General features: G+C 41.3%; 1 protein-coding gene across 1 annotated transcript in view; it reads right to left on the bottom strand.

Moving 5' to 3' along the window:
• Positions 1-6,362: 6,362 nt before the first annotated feature.
• The window catches only part of SDC2 (syndecan 2), a 121,906-nt gene continuing 113,616 nt past the window's right edge, over positions 6,363-14,652 (bottom strand). Inside the window, exons 4-5 of the mRNA XM_043880464.1 lie at positions 9,901-10,036; positions 6,363-8,776 (exon numbers count right to left, since the gene is read on the bottom strand). Coding sequence (XP_043736399.1) covers positions 8,613-8,776; positions 9,901-10,036 — 300 coding nt within the window. The 3' untranslated portion in view covers positions 6,363-8,612. The remainder of the gene's footprint in view (positions 8,777-9,900; positions 10,037-14,652) is intronic.

Genomic DNA, 14,652 nt, shown 5'->3' on the forward strand with positions numbered 1-14,652 from the left:
GAGGCTTGACAAAGGTACATGTTGAGAGTTGTAGGAGTGAAGAGGGAGGAGTGGGTTGATTGGGGACTGGATCATGACAGTGGTTCCTGATATCTTAAGAAAAAGGGAAAAGTCAGGAACTTGCAGCCATCTGGGAGAAGAGTGTCACCCAGGGCTTGTCAGTAACTGTTGTTGGCTACGCTTTCAAAATACGGGGTGGCCATAAAGTTTGGAAATGTGAATTGTAGAATGTAATCATGTATTAAAATATAATGTCAATAAACCACTTATTATGTGTTCATCTGGATTTTCAGACTTGGCCACCATGGCTCTCCAGAACTGGCCTAGGTGGGCTCAGGGTAGCAAGCAGCAAAATGAATCACACCTGATCTAATTCCTCAATACAATGAAAACTGAAACCAAAGCAGGCATATAACATCTGGCCATCACTTCTCGCCACTGCCTTCCAATATGGTTGTTTCTCTATGGTTGTCAATGACCACAACAGCCTGTGGCTCAGATGGTAAAGGCTCTGCCTACAATGTGGGAAACCTGGGTTCAATCCCTGGGTTGGGAAGATTCCCTGGAGAAGGGAATGACAACCTACTCCAGTATTCTTGCCTGGAGAATTCCATGGACAGAGGAGCCTGGCGGGCTACAGTCCATGGGGTCATAAAAGAGTCAGATGTGACTAAAACATTTTTTTGGTTTTCCAAAATCCACCACTTCTCGCCACTGCCATCCGTGATGGTCATTTCTTCTTCTGGAGAACTGAAATGGCCTCACTAGTCTTCCCACTTGTGTTTTTGCCCATATCCACCATCCACAACCATTCTGTTCTCAACACCATAATCAAAGCAATCCTTTTGAAGCAGTGTTTCTCAAACTGGGGTCCTTGGGACTAGCAGCAGCAGCTGCAGCTGGGAAGTTGTTGGGAATGAGAGTTCTTGAGTTCTCCTCACCTATAGAATCAGAAGGTCTGGAGGCAGGATCCAGAAATCTGTTTCAACAAGCCCTCCTGCTGATTCTGATGCCTCTTAAGTTTTGAGAATGAATTGTAAGCATAAGAGTGGTAAGTCACTCCTTGGTTCAGCTACAGTGTCATCCACATATCATCTGGCATGTGGACACTTCACTGACAGCCCACCACTTGTCTCTAACCCTCTTGCTCCTTGGCCATACACTGGGTCTTGGCATTTACTGCTCCATCTGCCTAGAATGTTCCCCAGAGTCCCAGGCCTTCTACCACACCCACCATAGCTCAGTCCCTCTCCACCTTCTTCTCTGCTCAAATGTCACTTTCTTTTTGACACATTACATATTTACAGTCTGTCTCTTCCCACTAAAATGTAAGTTACTTGAGAGCAAGAACTTTGTTTCATTGGCTCCTGTATTCCCAGGGCTGGACCTGTGTACCTGGTACATAGTGAGTGCCCAGGAAATAGTTGGTGAAAGAACGAATAAACGATCCTGAAACGAGGTTCTACCAGAGCCATACCAGAAAGCATATTAAGTGCATTACCTCACCGACTGTGCCTCACGGAATTCCCACAACAGGTCATGCAGTGTATGTTATCATCTTTAGTTTACATGTGAAAAAGTGAACTGAATGAGAAAAAGAAGAGCAATAGATGCTTTTAAAAACAAAAAAAAAAAAAAAAGAGAGGATGGAGATATGGGATGATCAGAAAAGGAAATCTTTCCTAATTTCCAAGTTCTGGGTCTGACAGGGAGCCAAACCCAACTACATTTTGTACCATCTTTACCAGTTTTTGTTGCAATTGGTCTGGGCAGAGGAAATGCCAGATTACTCTGGTATTTACCTAAGCAGAATGTAATTAAGGAACAAATAAAGCTCTGCTTTCAATGATCCCAGGCCAAGGTAACAAGTAGGAGAATTACTGTTTAGTGTACCAGTATTTTCCTATTGTAAACACAGAAGACAGAGATATTTCCTGAATATTCAGATAGTTCTTACTACCTCCCAATGACTTTTTTCAATTTTAACAACAGTCCATCGTGTATGTCATTAATGACCTGGTGGAAGTAGATACTTTAACATGCTTATTAACATGCTCAAAAATGAGCACCCTATCAAGCATTATGGGGATTTCTTCCCCTCCGGCCATTAAAAATTGTTTCCTGCTAAGCATCTGCCAAAATGAAAATCCAGTCCTGTGACCAGCGCTAAAGAGCGAATCTGATTGTGGTTCATCTGCAAAGAAGGACTGTGTGAGTCTGCCGGCTGGGGCCTTCCTCCAGCTCCCCATCCACCTCCCCAATGATCTCATCTAGTCCCATGGCTTTAATGCCGTCTGCATGCTGTCCACTCCTGTGTCATCAGTTGGGGGGCCAGGAAGGAAAATAGAACCCCCATTGGGTAACAAAACAGAGGGAATTTAATCCAGGGAATTACTGACAAAGACATTGGAAAAGCCGTGCGGACAAACTGGGGAGTCAGATAACCCAGAGAAGAGCAACAGCAGGAAGCTGTGACCCTCCCTGAGGCTGCAGAGACAAGGAGGGCAAAGTGGGGTTTACGAGAGTTTGGGAACAGTGTGGGGGAGAGGGGGACTCGGAGGAGAGTCGGACCAATGGGATACAAACCATAGAGGAGATGCATTCAAGCTGGAGATGCTGCTCAAAGCAGGGATAGGGGAAAGTACTCTGGCTTTTCCCTTCCTCTTGACCTTTAGCCTTCTGCCAGCACTGGTCAGACTTTCTCAGAAGTCACTTGGCAGGGAAATTTGGGGAACATAGCTTGCATGGGTCACCCCCACCCCAACTTCCATGCAGAGCAGAGCTAGGAAGAGAAGGAAGTGAGTCAGAGTGCAAACAGGCAATGATGAACACTGTTGCTAAATTTACATCTCCAGCTCAGACCCCTTCTCTGGGCTCCAGATTCCTACATTCAGTTATTCACCAGACACTTCCATGTGGGTGTCTAACCATTCTAACTTAACCTGGTCCAAAGAGATCTTGTTTTAACAGCCAACTCTCCCGATAGTCTCCTTCTCAAAATGTGGATCACCCAACTCAGTCAAAAATATGAGTGACCTCTTATTCCTCTCTTTCTCTCTGTTCCTTCCAATCTTTCAGCAAGAACCATTGATTCCACCTAACAACAGTCCGTCTCCAGTCTTCTGTGTCTCCACTATTACCACCTTAGGCCAAGCCATCATCATTTCTCTGCCAGGTAACAATCATGACCTCCAAACTGGCCATGGTTACCCACCCACCCAGCCTCTGCCCCATCTCCTTACATCCACTGTCCAGGGTTCAGTTCCTAAAGATCTGGAGGGCAAGTATAAGGAGTCAGGAAGTTATTCTCAGTAACATAGGAGCCACTGAAGGAAGTGTCATAATTAATATCATAAAGAGACCAGCCTAGATTCTTCACAGGAACTAAAATAGAAGGGACCAAAGGTGGAAGAAGGAAGACTTATCAGGAGGCAGTTACTCATCTCAGCACTCTTATCCTACCTCTTCTACACCTGTGCACTTGCTCAGCCACCACTGGCCTTCTCACTGTGTCTCCAACATTCCAAGCCCCTTCCCTCCGAAAGGCATCCCACAGCCTGGATGTCCATCCTAATGTGAGCACACTTGACTCCACATCATTCAGGCCCTACTCTCTTGGAGAGCTTTCCTGACCAGGTGGTAGTAATTACAGCTGTTCACAAATATCCCACCTCTGTCCTTAGGGGCATAGAGTGGGATTGTACTTCTTTGCACCTGGGGAGTTGGTTGTGGCCATGTGATTTGTTTTGCCCAATGAAACATGGGTGAAGTGATATACATCGCTACCAAGGGGATGCCTAAGAGTCACTGTGTGTTTCACCATGATTTTTTTTCTGCCACGGGACTGGCAGTGTTCCGGATCATGGCTCCTCCATTGGCCTGAGACCTGGAGTGAAGATGATGATTATTCAGAGCCACACTCTCTGCCAACCCATGGACTCGTGGCATGAGCAACACATTTCCTGTTTTAAGCTGCTGAGACTTTGAGATGGTGACCACAGCATACCTAGTCCACCTGGACTGAAATAACCCCTTAGACCCTTAGATCAGCCTGTGTCAGGTCCATTGTGGAAATACTACCACTAAGGGATAATTTTTACTTGTTGATTTTATCCATGAATTTTGTTTCCCTTATGCAGCCCTCTCCAAGCTCCATGAGAGAAGGATTTCTGTTTACCTAGTTCACCACTATACCCCCAGCTTCTAGGAGGGAGCCCAGGACAAGTCACTAGGCAAATATCTGTTGATTAAACCTCCAATGCCTTGCACATAGCATTTGTGGCTTATGTGTGCTATTTTGTTGAGGCAATTGGAATGAATGAGTCTTGCACTCAGCACATCTAAAGCATCAAAATCTAAAGCTTTACTCTGCTATTTATGGGTTAGGACAGTTGCTCAGGTTACACCCTTCCAGCTAATCACAGGAAACCAATTTTCCCAAAGTCACCACGATTTTTTTGGTCAGAAAAAGCTCTGCTAAAGACCATATGCAGCAGATAAACAAAAAGGAATGGAATCCTAGAGCCATAAATCATAAGAGTGAAGTTGCCCAGAGTTAGGAGACAGAGTGGAACAAAATTCATTTTGATATTGTTTTACCAATTCTAAATGGCAGAGACATTACTTTGCCAACAGAGGTCCGTCTTAGTTAAAGCTATTGTTTTTCCAGTAGTCATATATGGATGTGAGGGTTGGACTATAAAGAAAGTTGAATGCTGAAGAATTGATGTTTTTGAACTGTGATGTTGGAGAAGACTCTTGAAAGTCCCTTGGACTGCAAGGAGATCAAACCAGTCAATCTTTAAGGAAATAAATTCTGAATATTCATTGGAAGGACTAATGCTGAAGCTGAAACTTCCAATTCTTTGGCCACCTGATTTGAAGAACTGACTCATTGGAAAAGACCCTGAGGCTGGGAAAGATTGAAGGCAGGAGGAGAAGGGGATGGCAGAGGATGAGATGGTTGGATGGCATCACTGACTCAATGGACATGAGTTTGAGCAAGCTCTGAAAGTTGGTAAAAGACAGAGAAGCCTGGTGTGCTGCAGTCCATGGGGTCGCAAAGAGTCAGACACGACTGAGTGACTGAACTGATATGGCAGATAGCTGTTTTATCCCATCTCAAGTTTTCAATGCCAACTAAATCTAATTCCCCAGAAATGAACAAACCTCGGATTTCACTATGGTCATAAAATATTGGCATTGAAGAAAACCTTAGTGATTACTTAATTTAGATAAATCCATTTATCAGCTGGCTTGATTTATTTTAATTGGAAACCTCTCAAGGTCTTGCTGTTGTCTGCTAGAGGCTTAGAACTTAAAAACTCAGAGGTCATTTTGCTTAGTCATTACCTTTTTAAACCAAATACATTTTAATACACCTTTTCTAGCATTTAATTATGTAATTATAATAAAGCTGTAAAGAATATCCTTATTATAAAATTAGGGCTTCCTTGATGGCTCAACAGTAAAGAATCTGCCTGCAATGCAGGAGATGTGGGTTCCATCCCTGGGTTGGGAAGATCCCCTGGAGAAGGAAATGGCAATCCACTCCAGTGTTTTTGCCTGAAAAATCCCCATGGACCGAGGAGCCTGGCAGGCTACAATCCAAAGGGTCGCAGAGTCAGACACGACTGAGCATGCATATAGGATTATAAAATTAATCCTGCGATATTTTTTGTTTTATATTTTTGCTCCTCACATAAAATTTTCCTATGGCTTCAAAATGTTTGAGATATTGAAGAAATAAATTCTTAAAAACTACAAAGTTACTGTACCCTTTGGTTCTTTAGGGCAACCAAGGTAAATTAATTTTGTTCTCCTCATTTAGCTGTCTCCCAGACCCTAGACAAACAGGCTCTATCCTTAATAAGCAAGTGTATATTGTCTTTTATTTTCAAAAAAAAAAAAAAAAGTTACCAAAATATAATTCCCTAAACATCTGATCTGAAAGTATTATGTTTAATGTTAATAGATGGTAATTTATGCAATCTTGTCTAACCTAAATTCAACTTTATTAACCATGTCCTAATCCTGAAGTTCGGGTACTAGGCACTTGCAGGTGAAACTTTTTTAAAAAATGAGCTCATACCATTACCCACATATGCTCAAAATGGGACAGTTTGAATACTGCAAGCTTCTCAAAGAAAGCCATATTCACACACAGGAAATCATTTAGATGTGGTTAAGGAAACAGGAAATTTTCACATTGGCTTTAGTATTTATATTTTACCAAAATTTCCCTGAACTTAGTAATCATTACTAACACTTTTTGTAGTAGTATTTACTGAATCTTAAAAAAAAAAAAAAAAAATTGAGCAGAAAACGTTAAGTTGAAGAAAACTGGATGTCAGTCTATACAATGATTTTTTACTTTCAGCATGACAGACTTTATTTTGGCACTTTAACAAATATTTTGCTTTACAGCAGTGACAAAATATTTGCCAGAAATTTCCTTTTCCTGGCATGAATATTCCAAGCAGTTAATATTCTACGAACTGAACTTTGCTTTGCACAGTTAGAGGTATACCCACTATCCTCATAACCTCCATAACCGAGGGACATTGTGCAGCTTTAGAAAGTGCTATCACTTCCTTTTAATCACTCCGCAGTAGACTGATTCTGTAAGTGATGGGACAGGACTTTGAGAATTAAGGCCATTAAGAATTTAAGTAAACACTGTTCTGAGTGCTGCATCAAAAAAAAATTTTTTTTTAATTGAGTTCTGTGGCAATTCCAGGGAACGTTCTCTAAATGAAGTAAGTATTCATACTTCATTAAAAGCAAATTATATGTTGGAAAGGTTGCTGTTTTTGCTGTCTTCTTCCTACTTTGGCAGCTCACACTTTAAAACAAAATTGGTGGTAAAACAGAAAAAGGAAATGTTCAGTTAGAAGGAAGTCCCCAGCCAGGGCGCCAGGGAACCCTCACATTTCCATCTCTTCCTCACGTATCACTGCTTTCTGGCAATCTCATTCCTAAGCAGTGAAGCTCTCCTTTTAATGCCTAGAACCTCCCTGAGTGACTCTTCTTCCCCACAGTGTGAACTACGGTATTCCATCTATTACTTCTTCAGTTAAACTTCAGGAGAGATTCGGAAGTTTCAAAGGTAAAACAATCCAGAGGACTAAACCATAGATATCGACATCAGGAAAGCCCTCTTTAGTTCTTTGGAATTTATAGTCCTAAAAGTTATTCGCCAGAGCAGGTATCCATCTCAATATTGCCATCAGCTATCTCTATAAAGGTTGTGAAACTCACAATTCCCTCCCTGGCAGCCTTCCAATATCTACATCCAAACACACACACAGGATGATACATTCAGATTTCCTCTGGCCAATTCAGAAGCGAATCTGATAATAAACAGCCTCATCAAATGAGCTCTTTGGTTTTGATTTACAGACACCGTGGAACACTCAGAAATCAAACCCACAACATCCTTGAGAGCAGACGGTCGTTAGCAAAGGGGAGGTGTACATTTGATCGAAAATGTACAAAATTTATAACAGTGACATTTTCAATATTAGGCCACATGATTTATTCAGTAGTTTTTATATTCCCAAATTACAATTTACGTCTATTTGTAAGACTACAAAAGTTACCATTAGAATTGTCTGTGCTTATAAAATACCAACTTTTTTTTTAACTGTTATATATACTCATTAACACCAGTCTGCAACGAGTTACATAGAATCATAGGCACTTCAAAGGCTTAAAAAGACGTTTACAACTTAAATGCATTTGTAAGAACAAAAACTGATTTTTTCCTTAAGTCCCTACTCGTACCTTCAAATTGCAAGAAATTAGCAAATACAGTGGCCAAAGGAATCTGCAGCAACTTCTCAAAATACTGTTAGCATCTTTGGGTTTGCTGAGGCTTGTCAGTAACTCACATCAAATCCTCTCAAAAGAAGATCTGAATGGATAGACATGACTAAACAGTTTTGTGGTGATAATCCAATTTTACACATTAATTTGCTGTTGCAAATCTGCCTGAAGCTACAGGTAATGAAAAATAAAGCAAGTGTAAAATGGATAGTCTGACACTTAAAAATTTATACAAAGTGGAGGTTAAAGTTTACATATTTGAAAATCACATATACACTAAATTACCATTATCTGAATTACCCAAAGACAAATTGCACCATAACAGCTACAAAAGGCATAGAGTTTTGTTTTGTTTTCAAGGGCGAGCAGAGGAGAGGGGAACAACAGATAAATTAACAAAGTAAGACCAACTTGATAAGGTCACTCTGAGACATGCTGACACAAATGAAATAGCTTTCATCTTTGAACCATCGGATAAAAACACTCTTTTCATATTTGCGCATAGAAATTTAAACCGATTCCATGTACATTGAGCATTTTTAAAACATAATATTTTGCCACTGCTATTCACAGAACACTGCAGATGTTAAGTTTGAATTTTATGTTGTTGTTCTAAAGAAATACATGAAAAGATTTAAATACAATGGGATTTTTATCATTAAAGTGCCAGAATGGCTCTTTAATGAAAAAAACAAACAAAAAACAAAGATCTTCATTATTCTATGCAAAAGCTTTATTTTTAAAAGTTCAGTGATCTCATAAATAGAGACACTAAATGGGAGTTTTCACGCATAAAACTCCTTAGTAGGTGCCTTCTGATAAGCAGCACTGGATGGTTTGCGTTCTCCAAGGTCATAACTTCCTTCATCCTTCTTTCTCATGCGATACACCAACAGCAGGATAAGGAAAATTGCGAAGAGAAAGCCGATAACTCCGCCAGCAATGACAGCTGAAACACACCAAAACGAAGATTACTTTTAGAAGAGATTCAAGGATGGCAGAAATTAGCTTTGTTAAGGCCAATCTATCAACACTTTCATAAAAAGCTTAATTTGAAAACCCCAAAACTAAAAAAAAAAACTGGATTCAATGAAGCAACCAGGTAATTAAGCAAAGCTGACATTCTTCAAGAGGTATAATACTTCCTTTGATTAGTATTAATAATATCACCCAAAAGCCTCAATAAGAAAAAATCTGGCTGTGACCTCAACTAGTTCCATACATTAAAACTCTTATGTCTTTTCAGCATTCACATTTTTGTAATCTAATCTTCTAATTGCTTTTTCAATGAAAACACAAAACATGATATAACTGACTTAAATTTTGTAAAGGGAACTGTGAAAAAAGCATGCAAATTTCCTTTGTCATCTTGAATTTGGGACTTTCCTCTCAAGGATCAAGTGTTCTACAAAAGTAGAGGTCAGATCTGTGGTTGCTAAGGGAGGGGTCGGGGGTAGGGGAGGGCTGGATTGGGAGTTTGGGATTAGCAGATGCAAACTATTATATGTATAATGGAATCACTTTGCTGTACATCAGAAACTAACACAACGTTGTAAATCAAATATACTTCAATAAAAATAAAAATTTTTTAAAAGGACTGTGTTCTAAAATCTTGCAAATTTTCCCCTTTAAAATCAAAGGTTAATACTTTCATCAGGTAAATTATGATTAGAGACAACATCCTTCTGTGCCGTGGGCACTGTATCAAAGGCCCTCTCCATAAAGAATCTTCTCTTCTCTTAAATTTATCTTGAGATCAGGAGGACTTGGATTAAGCCTGACTGAGCTTCACATTCTGCCATACCTGACACCCAGTTGTTCTAGACCAATTCAGGCCTTGACTTTCTTCTTGCCTCTCCCAACCCCAACCCAAATGGCGGGCCAAAAGGTAGGCTGAGGGAGCTGACAGAAAATAGAGACAACCTTTGCCTAACTCTTGCCTCACTCGCTCTGAATGAGACAGGTGCTCAAGATAGTTTTCAGTAGTAAGGTAACATCCGGCAAACCCTGCTGATACTTCTGAACATCAGACAAACAGAAGCCTATTGAAGGACCCTCCACCCAGCTACTGACCTGCCAGGACTTCTGTTCGTTTAAACAGATTGTCTGAGTGCTTCTCAGTGTATACATTTGTATCCTCTTCAGCTGGGTCCATTTTCCTTTCTGAGTCAGGGAGGTGAACTTTTTCCTTATCAATTTCTTCGGGTGACTGGTATAGGCAAAACAAAAAAGAAAGATTAGAAAAATCTTTTAATGTGCTGGAAGAAAGAAACAGTAAGTACTTTCCCAAGTTTTTTTTTTTTTTTTCTTTCAAACACTGGGTTTAGAAAATAAATGAAATAATCACTTTGTGTGATGTGTATTCCAATGGGTGAGTCCTATGGTGGGCCCGCATTGTTCATGGTTTTATATAACACCCATCACATGTACAGGCAAGATGGACAATTTATTGAGTTTGTAATAATCCTAATGGCATGGTTAGAATCCCTAAGTTGACATTTCACAAGGATCTCTAGCTTCCTTACCACTCTTCAGTTTTCAGGCCACCATCCCCTTCTGGGTGCTCCAACCTAACAACATTACACAGTTCAACTCACTCCATCACCTTTCTGCTACATGGGCTACTGTGATGGCAGCCTCCCTGCAGGCATTCTCTCTGAGTGTTCTCCCAGGGCTCTGCCTGCTACCACTCTGTGGGGCACAGCCAACAGGCTTCATCTGTAATGATCCCCACTATTTATTCACTCTTACACCTTCACCACGCCCTGGATTAGAATTTAGACTTCAGGAGGCCCTGGTTCTGTAAGGAGCTCCTTGTGGCCCTGATCCACTATTTTTCTGGACCTCACTTTTTCTATCTGTCCAGTGAAGGGCACTCTCAGTTTCTTGAGTACTCTACAACTCTCACCATCTCACCTCCAGGCAGCATTATTCCTACCTACCAGCACCCTACAGGACCCTCATCCTTGGCTGCACCATCATAACACATCGACCCTCTCCCCATTTTCATCAGTAGTAACTACTATTCTCTTGGGCCCCCAAAGTTATTTTGGCACATTTCAAGTTATATGTTTTGGTATGTCACAGTCCTTTCAATGGGATTGCCTGGTGGTGGCTCAGATGTTAAAAAATCTACCTGCCATGTGGGAGACCTGGGTTCAATCCCTGGGTTGGGAAGATCTGAAAGAGGGCATGGCAATGCACTCCAGTATTCCTGCCTGAAGAATTCCATGGACAGAGGAGTCCACAGGGTCACAAAGAGGTGGACATGACTAAGTGATACCTCATATAGCAAATATATATATATATGTGTGTGTATACACACACACACACACACATATATATATAGAAAAGACACACACACACACACACACACACACATATATAGTCTTTTCAATTTGCCTTTCACCATTCCTTCAAATTCAGTATCTTCCATGGATTCTCATTCCTGAGGCCTTATCTAGGTCTTTACCACATCATACCCAACTGCATGTGTTGGGTGACTTCTGATCCATCTCCCAAGGCCACTGCTTAATCTCCAGTAGGAAGCCCTGAAACGCCATCTCTACTACCACTTTCTTACCAAAACTGATTCCTGACATCTGTGCTTTGGTTCATACAGTTCCTCTAATTCCAATACAAAATTTTCACTTCTTTCACTGTCTATTTGTCCTTCATGAAGCCCTGATCTTCCACCTCTCAAAAACCCCAGAACACTTTATAGCCCATTATACCGTCACATAAATCATCTGTTGGCTTTCTAACCTTCAGCACCAATGTTGGCCATCATGTACCAATGACCTAAGATTACACTGAAATCTGAAAGTATCTGAAAAGTTAAATATATATATATATAAAAAGACCACCACCAGAGACTGTTTCATTGTTCTGGACTGGGTAAAACTGGCACTGCTTATTGTTGGTACTTATTTAAAGCTCTCCAGATAATTCTACAGTTTGAGAACCACTCAATTAGAGAAGCTCAGTTCAAATGAGTTGGTTCTTCTCTATCAGGCTCAAGTTTTTGTTGGCCAACACTACTGACGAAAAACATTGTCAATTCCACTGGTCTCTCACTGTAGACAAAAGTATTTTTTAGCTTTACTACTCTTCCTAAGAGCAGCCAACCACCTTCATTAGGATTCTAAGCTGTGGCCCAGTTAAATGCCTGATGGCTTTTTGAAGGCCAGCATTCATCCAATATGGCCACTAGCTACTTAGCTTAGAGGGTTAAAAAGCATAGAGACCTCACCTTTCTGGGGTGCCTTAAGGTCATCAATGTTTCCAAGAAAGATCACTAGGTGTATCTATCTGAGTTCCAGGTCAGCAGGCCTTGCCTCAGTGGACAGAGCACTAGACTGGTTTCCACTCAAGATGATGGATAATAAAGCATGATAAAGAATGCCTGTCTTACTTTCCCAAGCCACACAAAAATCTTGTATTGACTTAACCCTCAACCCGCCATGACTTACAAAAATCAGAGGCTACAGGAAAATGATCATTTCACTGCCATACAACATGCACTCCAAATTTCACTATTCTCTACATTATTGTGAGAGAAGAAAATAAAGGTCTCCCCTGGCTTTCCTGTACCAAGGGAAAGCAAAGAGAAAAGCTCATTGACAGTATTTTGCCTCAATTCCTCCATTCTTCTCATGGAAAGCCCATCGTTAACTGGATGCCTGGTAGAAGAACAGACAACTCAACAGATGAGAAAACGAATTATCTGGATTCTAATCTAGGAGACTTTTCACTGCTCATTAGCAGTTAAGGGAGTGCTAGGAAAGGGAAGAGAAAGCTCAAGTAGGCTGATACCCAGGTTTGTGATGAAGGAAAGAGGAAGTGAGTTCTGGTGGTGAATGAAGTGAAGGTAAATAGCTACTGTGATATTAGTGATGGAATTTAATTCATCCATGTCATCTTTGTCTCATTTTTATGACAGATCACATGAGTTCCCCTCAGGGCTTTTCAGTCCCTAAAATCCTTTGAGACAGTTAACATTTCCATTTTACTCAGCTTCTGATCCAACAGCCAGGAATGAGCCTGCATTTCAGGCGGTCTGCGGGTTGGGAGACAGGAGGTCTCCACAGAAATGGGGCTACCACGTACTCACAGGAATGAGTGCACAAGCTTCTAAGTGCTCTGGATGGAACAATCACTCTTTAAGTTTACAAGTTTTATTTTATGAAAGGAATAGTTTGACTAATGATTCTGTACTTTCTATAGTACAGAACTAATCTGAAATGCCTGGACTCTCATATACGTGTGCAAAGTGAAATTATGAAAAGGCAGCACAGATGATTAGATGAAGCCAATTAAAGATCTGTCATATCCATGTCTGGTTCTTTAGATACCATGAAAATGTAATGGAGTAAAAGGTTACGAGCAATGCTCTGCTTGAACAAATACCTGTATTCTTTTTATTTTAGTCACATAAATTTACAACAAACTAGACAGAATATCTATAACAGTGACATCAATGCCACTGTGATGCCCACTCAAAAGCAAAATCTGTATTAATGGTATCCGAAAGGCAATGTTTAATTTAGCTGTGCCAGATAATTACAAAATAGAAAATTTAATCACTAATATTAATATTATCATGATAAGTACTGCAAAAAGTGTTTGACACAATGAGTAGCACTCAATAAATCTCCCACAAATGGATGAACTTTTATTATTACTACATCAAAAACAAACGATACCAAGAATGTTAAAATGTTTTGAGGTCCTTCATTTCTGAACTCACCTGCCAAACATCTATCTTCTTTATTTTAATCCAACACAATTGCTCCCTTAAAGTCAATTTTTAAAAACTTACATCAATTTTCAATCCATTGTTGTCAACTGACCAGACAGCTCTATGTCAAATTAGGTTTTGCTGAGGATAAAAACTACCACAAAAAGCCCAAACTGAGTTTCTTGTCTCATGCTAGTGAGTCCTAATGGTTCCTGACCTCAGGGGATTCAGTCATGACAAGTGGTCATATAATACGTGCAGTAGAGTCAGATGAGTCTTTCAGCGGCCACCCTGGATGATCTACCCTCAGCTGCACTTGTTGCTTTGCACTTCTCCTCTTCTCCCTTTTTCTTTTCATTCATTCAATAGAATCCATTTCTGGAGCAGCTACCACGCAGGGAGCCCGATGGGTCTGCCTCATGGCTCACAGCTCCTCCTTCTCCTAGCGCCTGGCCTGTGAAGTCGGTCTACCGCTAACGGTAACAAGCCCTTCTCCATCCAACAGACAGCACTCCGGTCTGGAGAGGACTGTCCTGGCTGCTCCACATCTGAAGAAACCTACCCAGCTCTGTTCCTCACCACCCTATGCACTTGTGTGGGGAGTGGGGTGGGTAGGAGGTTAGTGAGGAAAGTGAAGAACAAGAGTACTGTGGGAAGGGGAGGGGAAGAACAAGTGCTCTGTGGGAAGGGGAGGGGAAGAACAAGTGCACTGTGGGAAGGGGAGGGGAAGAACAAGTGCACTGTGGGAAGGGGAGGGGAAGAACAAGTGCACTGTGGGAAGGGGAGGGGAAGAACAAGTGCACTGTGGGAAGGGGAGGGGAAGAACAAGTGCACTGTGGGAAAGGGAGGGGCGTCATCGGGCTGGAAGCCCATGTGCAGTCCTACCTGCAGAGGGGGCACTTCTCACTCCGGAGACAGCCTGTCTCTACCTTCATGACACAGTCTTCCACATCCTGGCTGCTGTTAAACTTTGGCAGCATCTCATTTCTAACCAACAGATGGGTGAGCACCAAACAGGGACACTTGTGATTCCAAGTTCTCCTAAGGAGCATGCTATCCTCCACTGTCTGAAGTCTCCTGCCGCT

Source organism: Cervus elaphus, chromosome 21, assembly GCF_910594005.1.
Source record: "Cervus elaphus chromosome 21, mCerEla1.1, whole genome shotgun sequence".
Classification (NCBI taxonomy): Eukaryota; Metazoa; Chordata; class Mammalia; order Artiodactyla; family Cervidae; genus Cervus; species Cervus elaphus.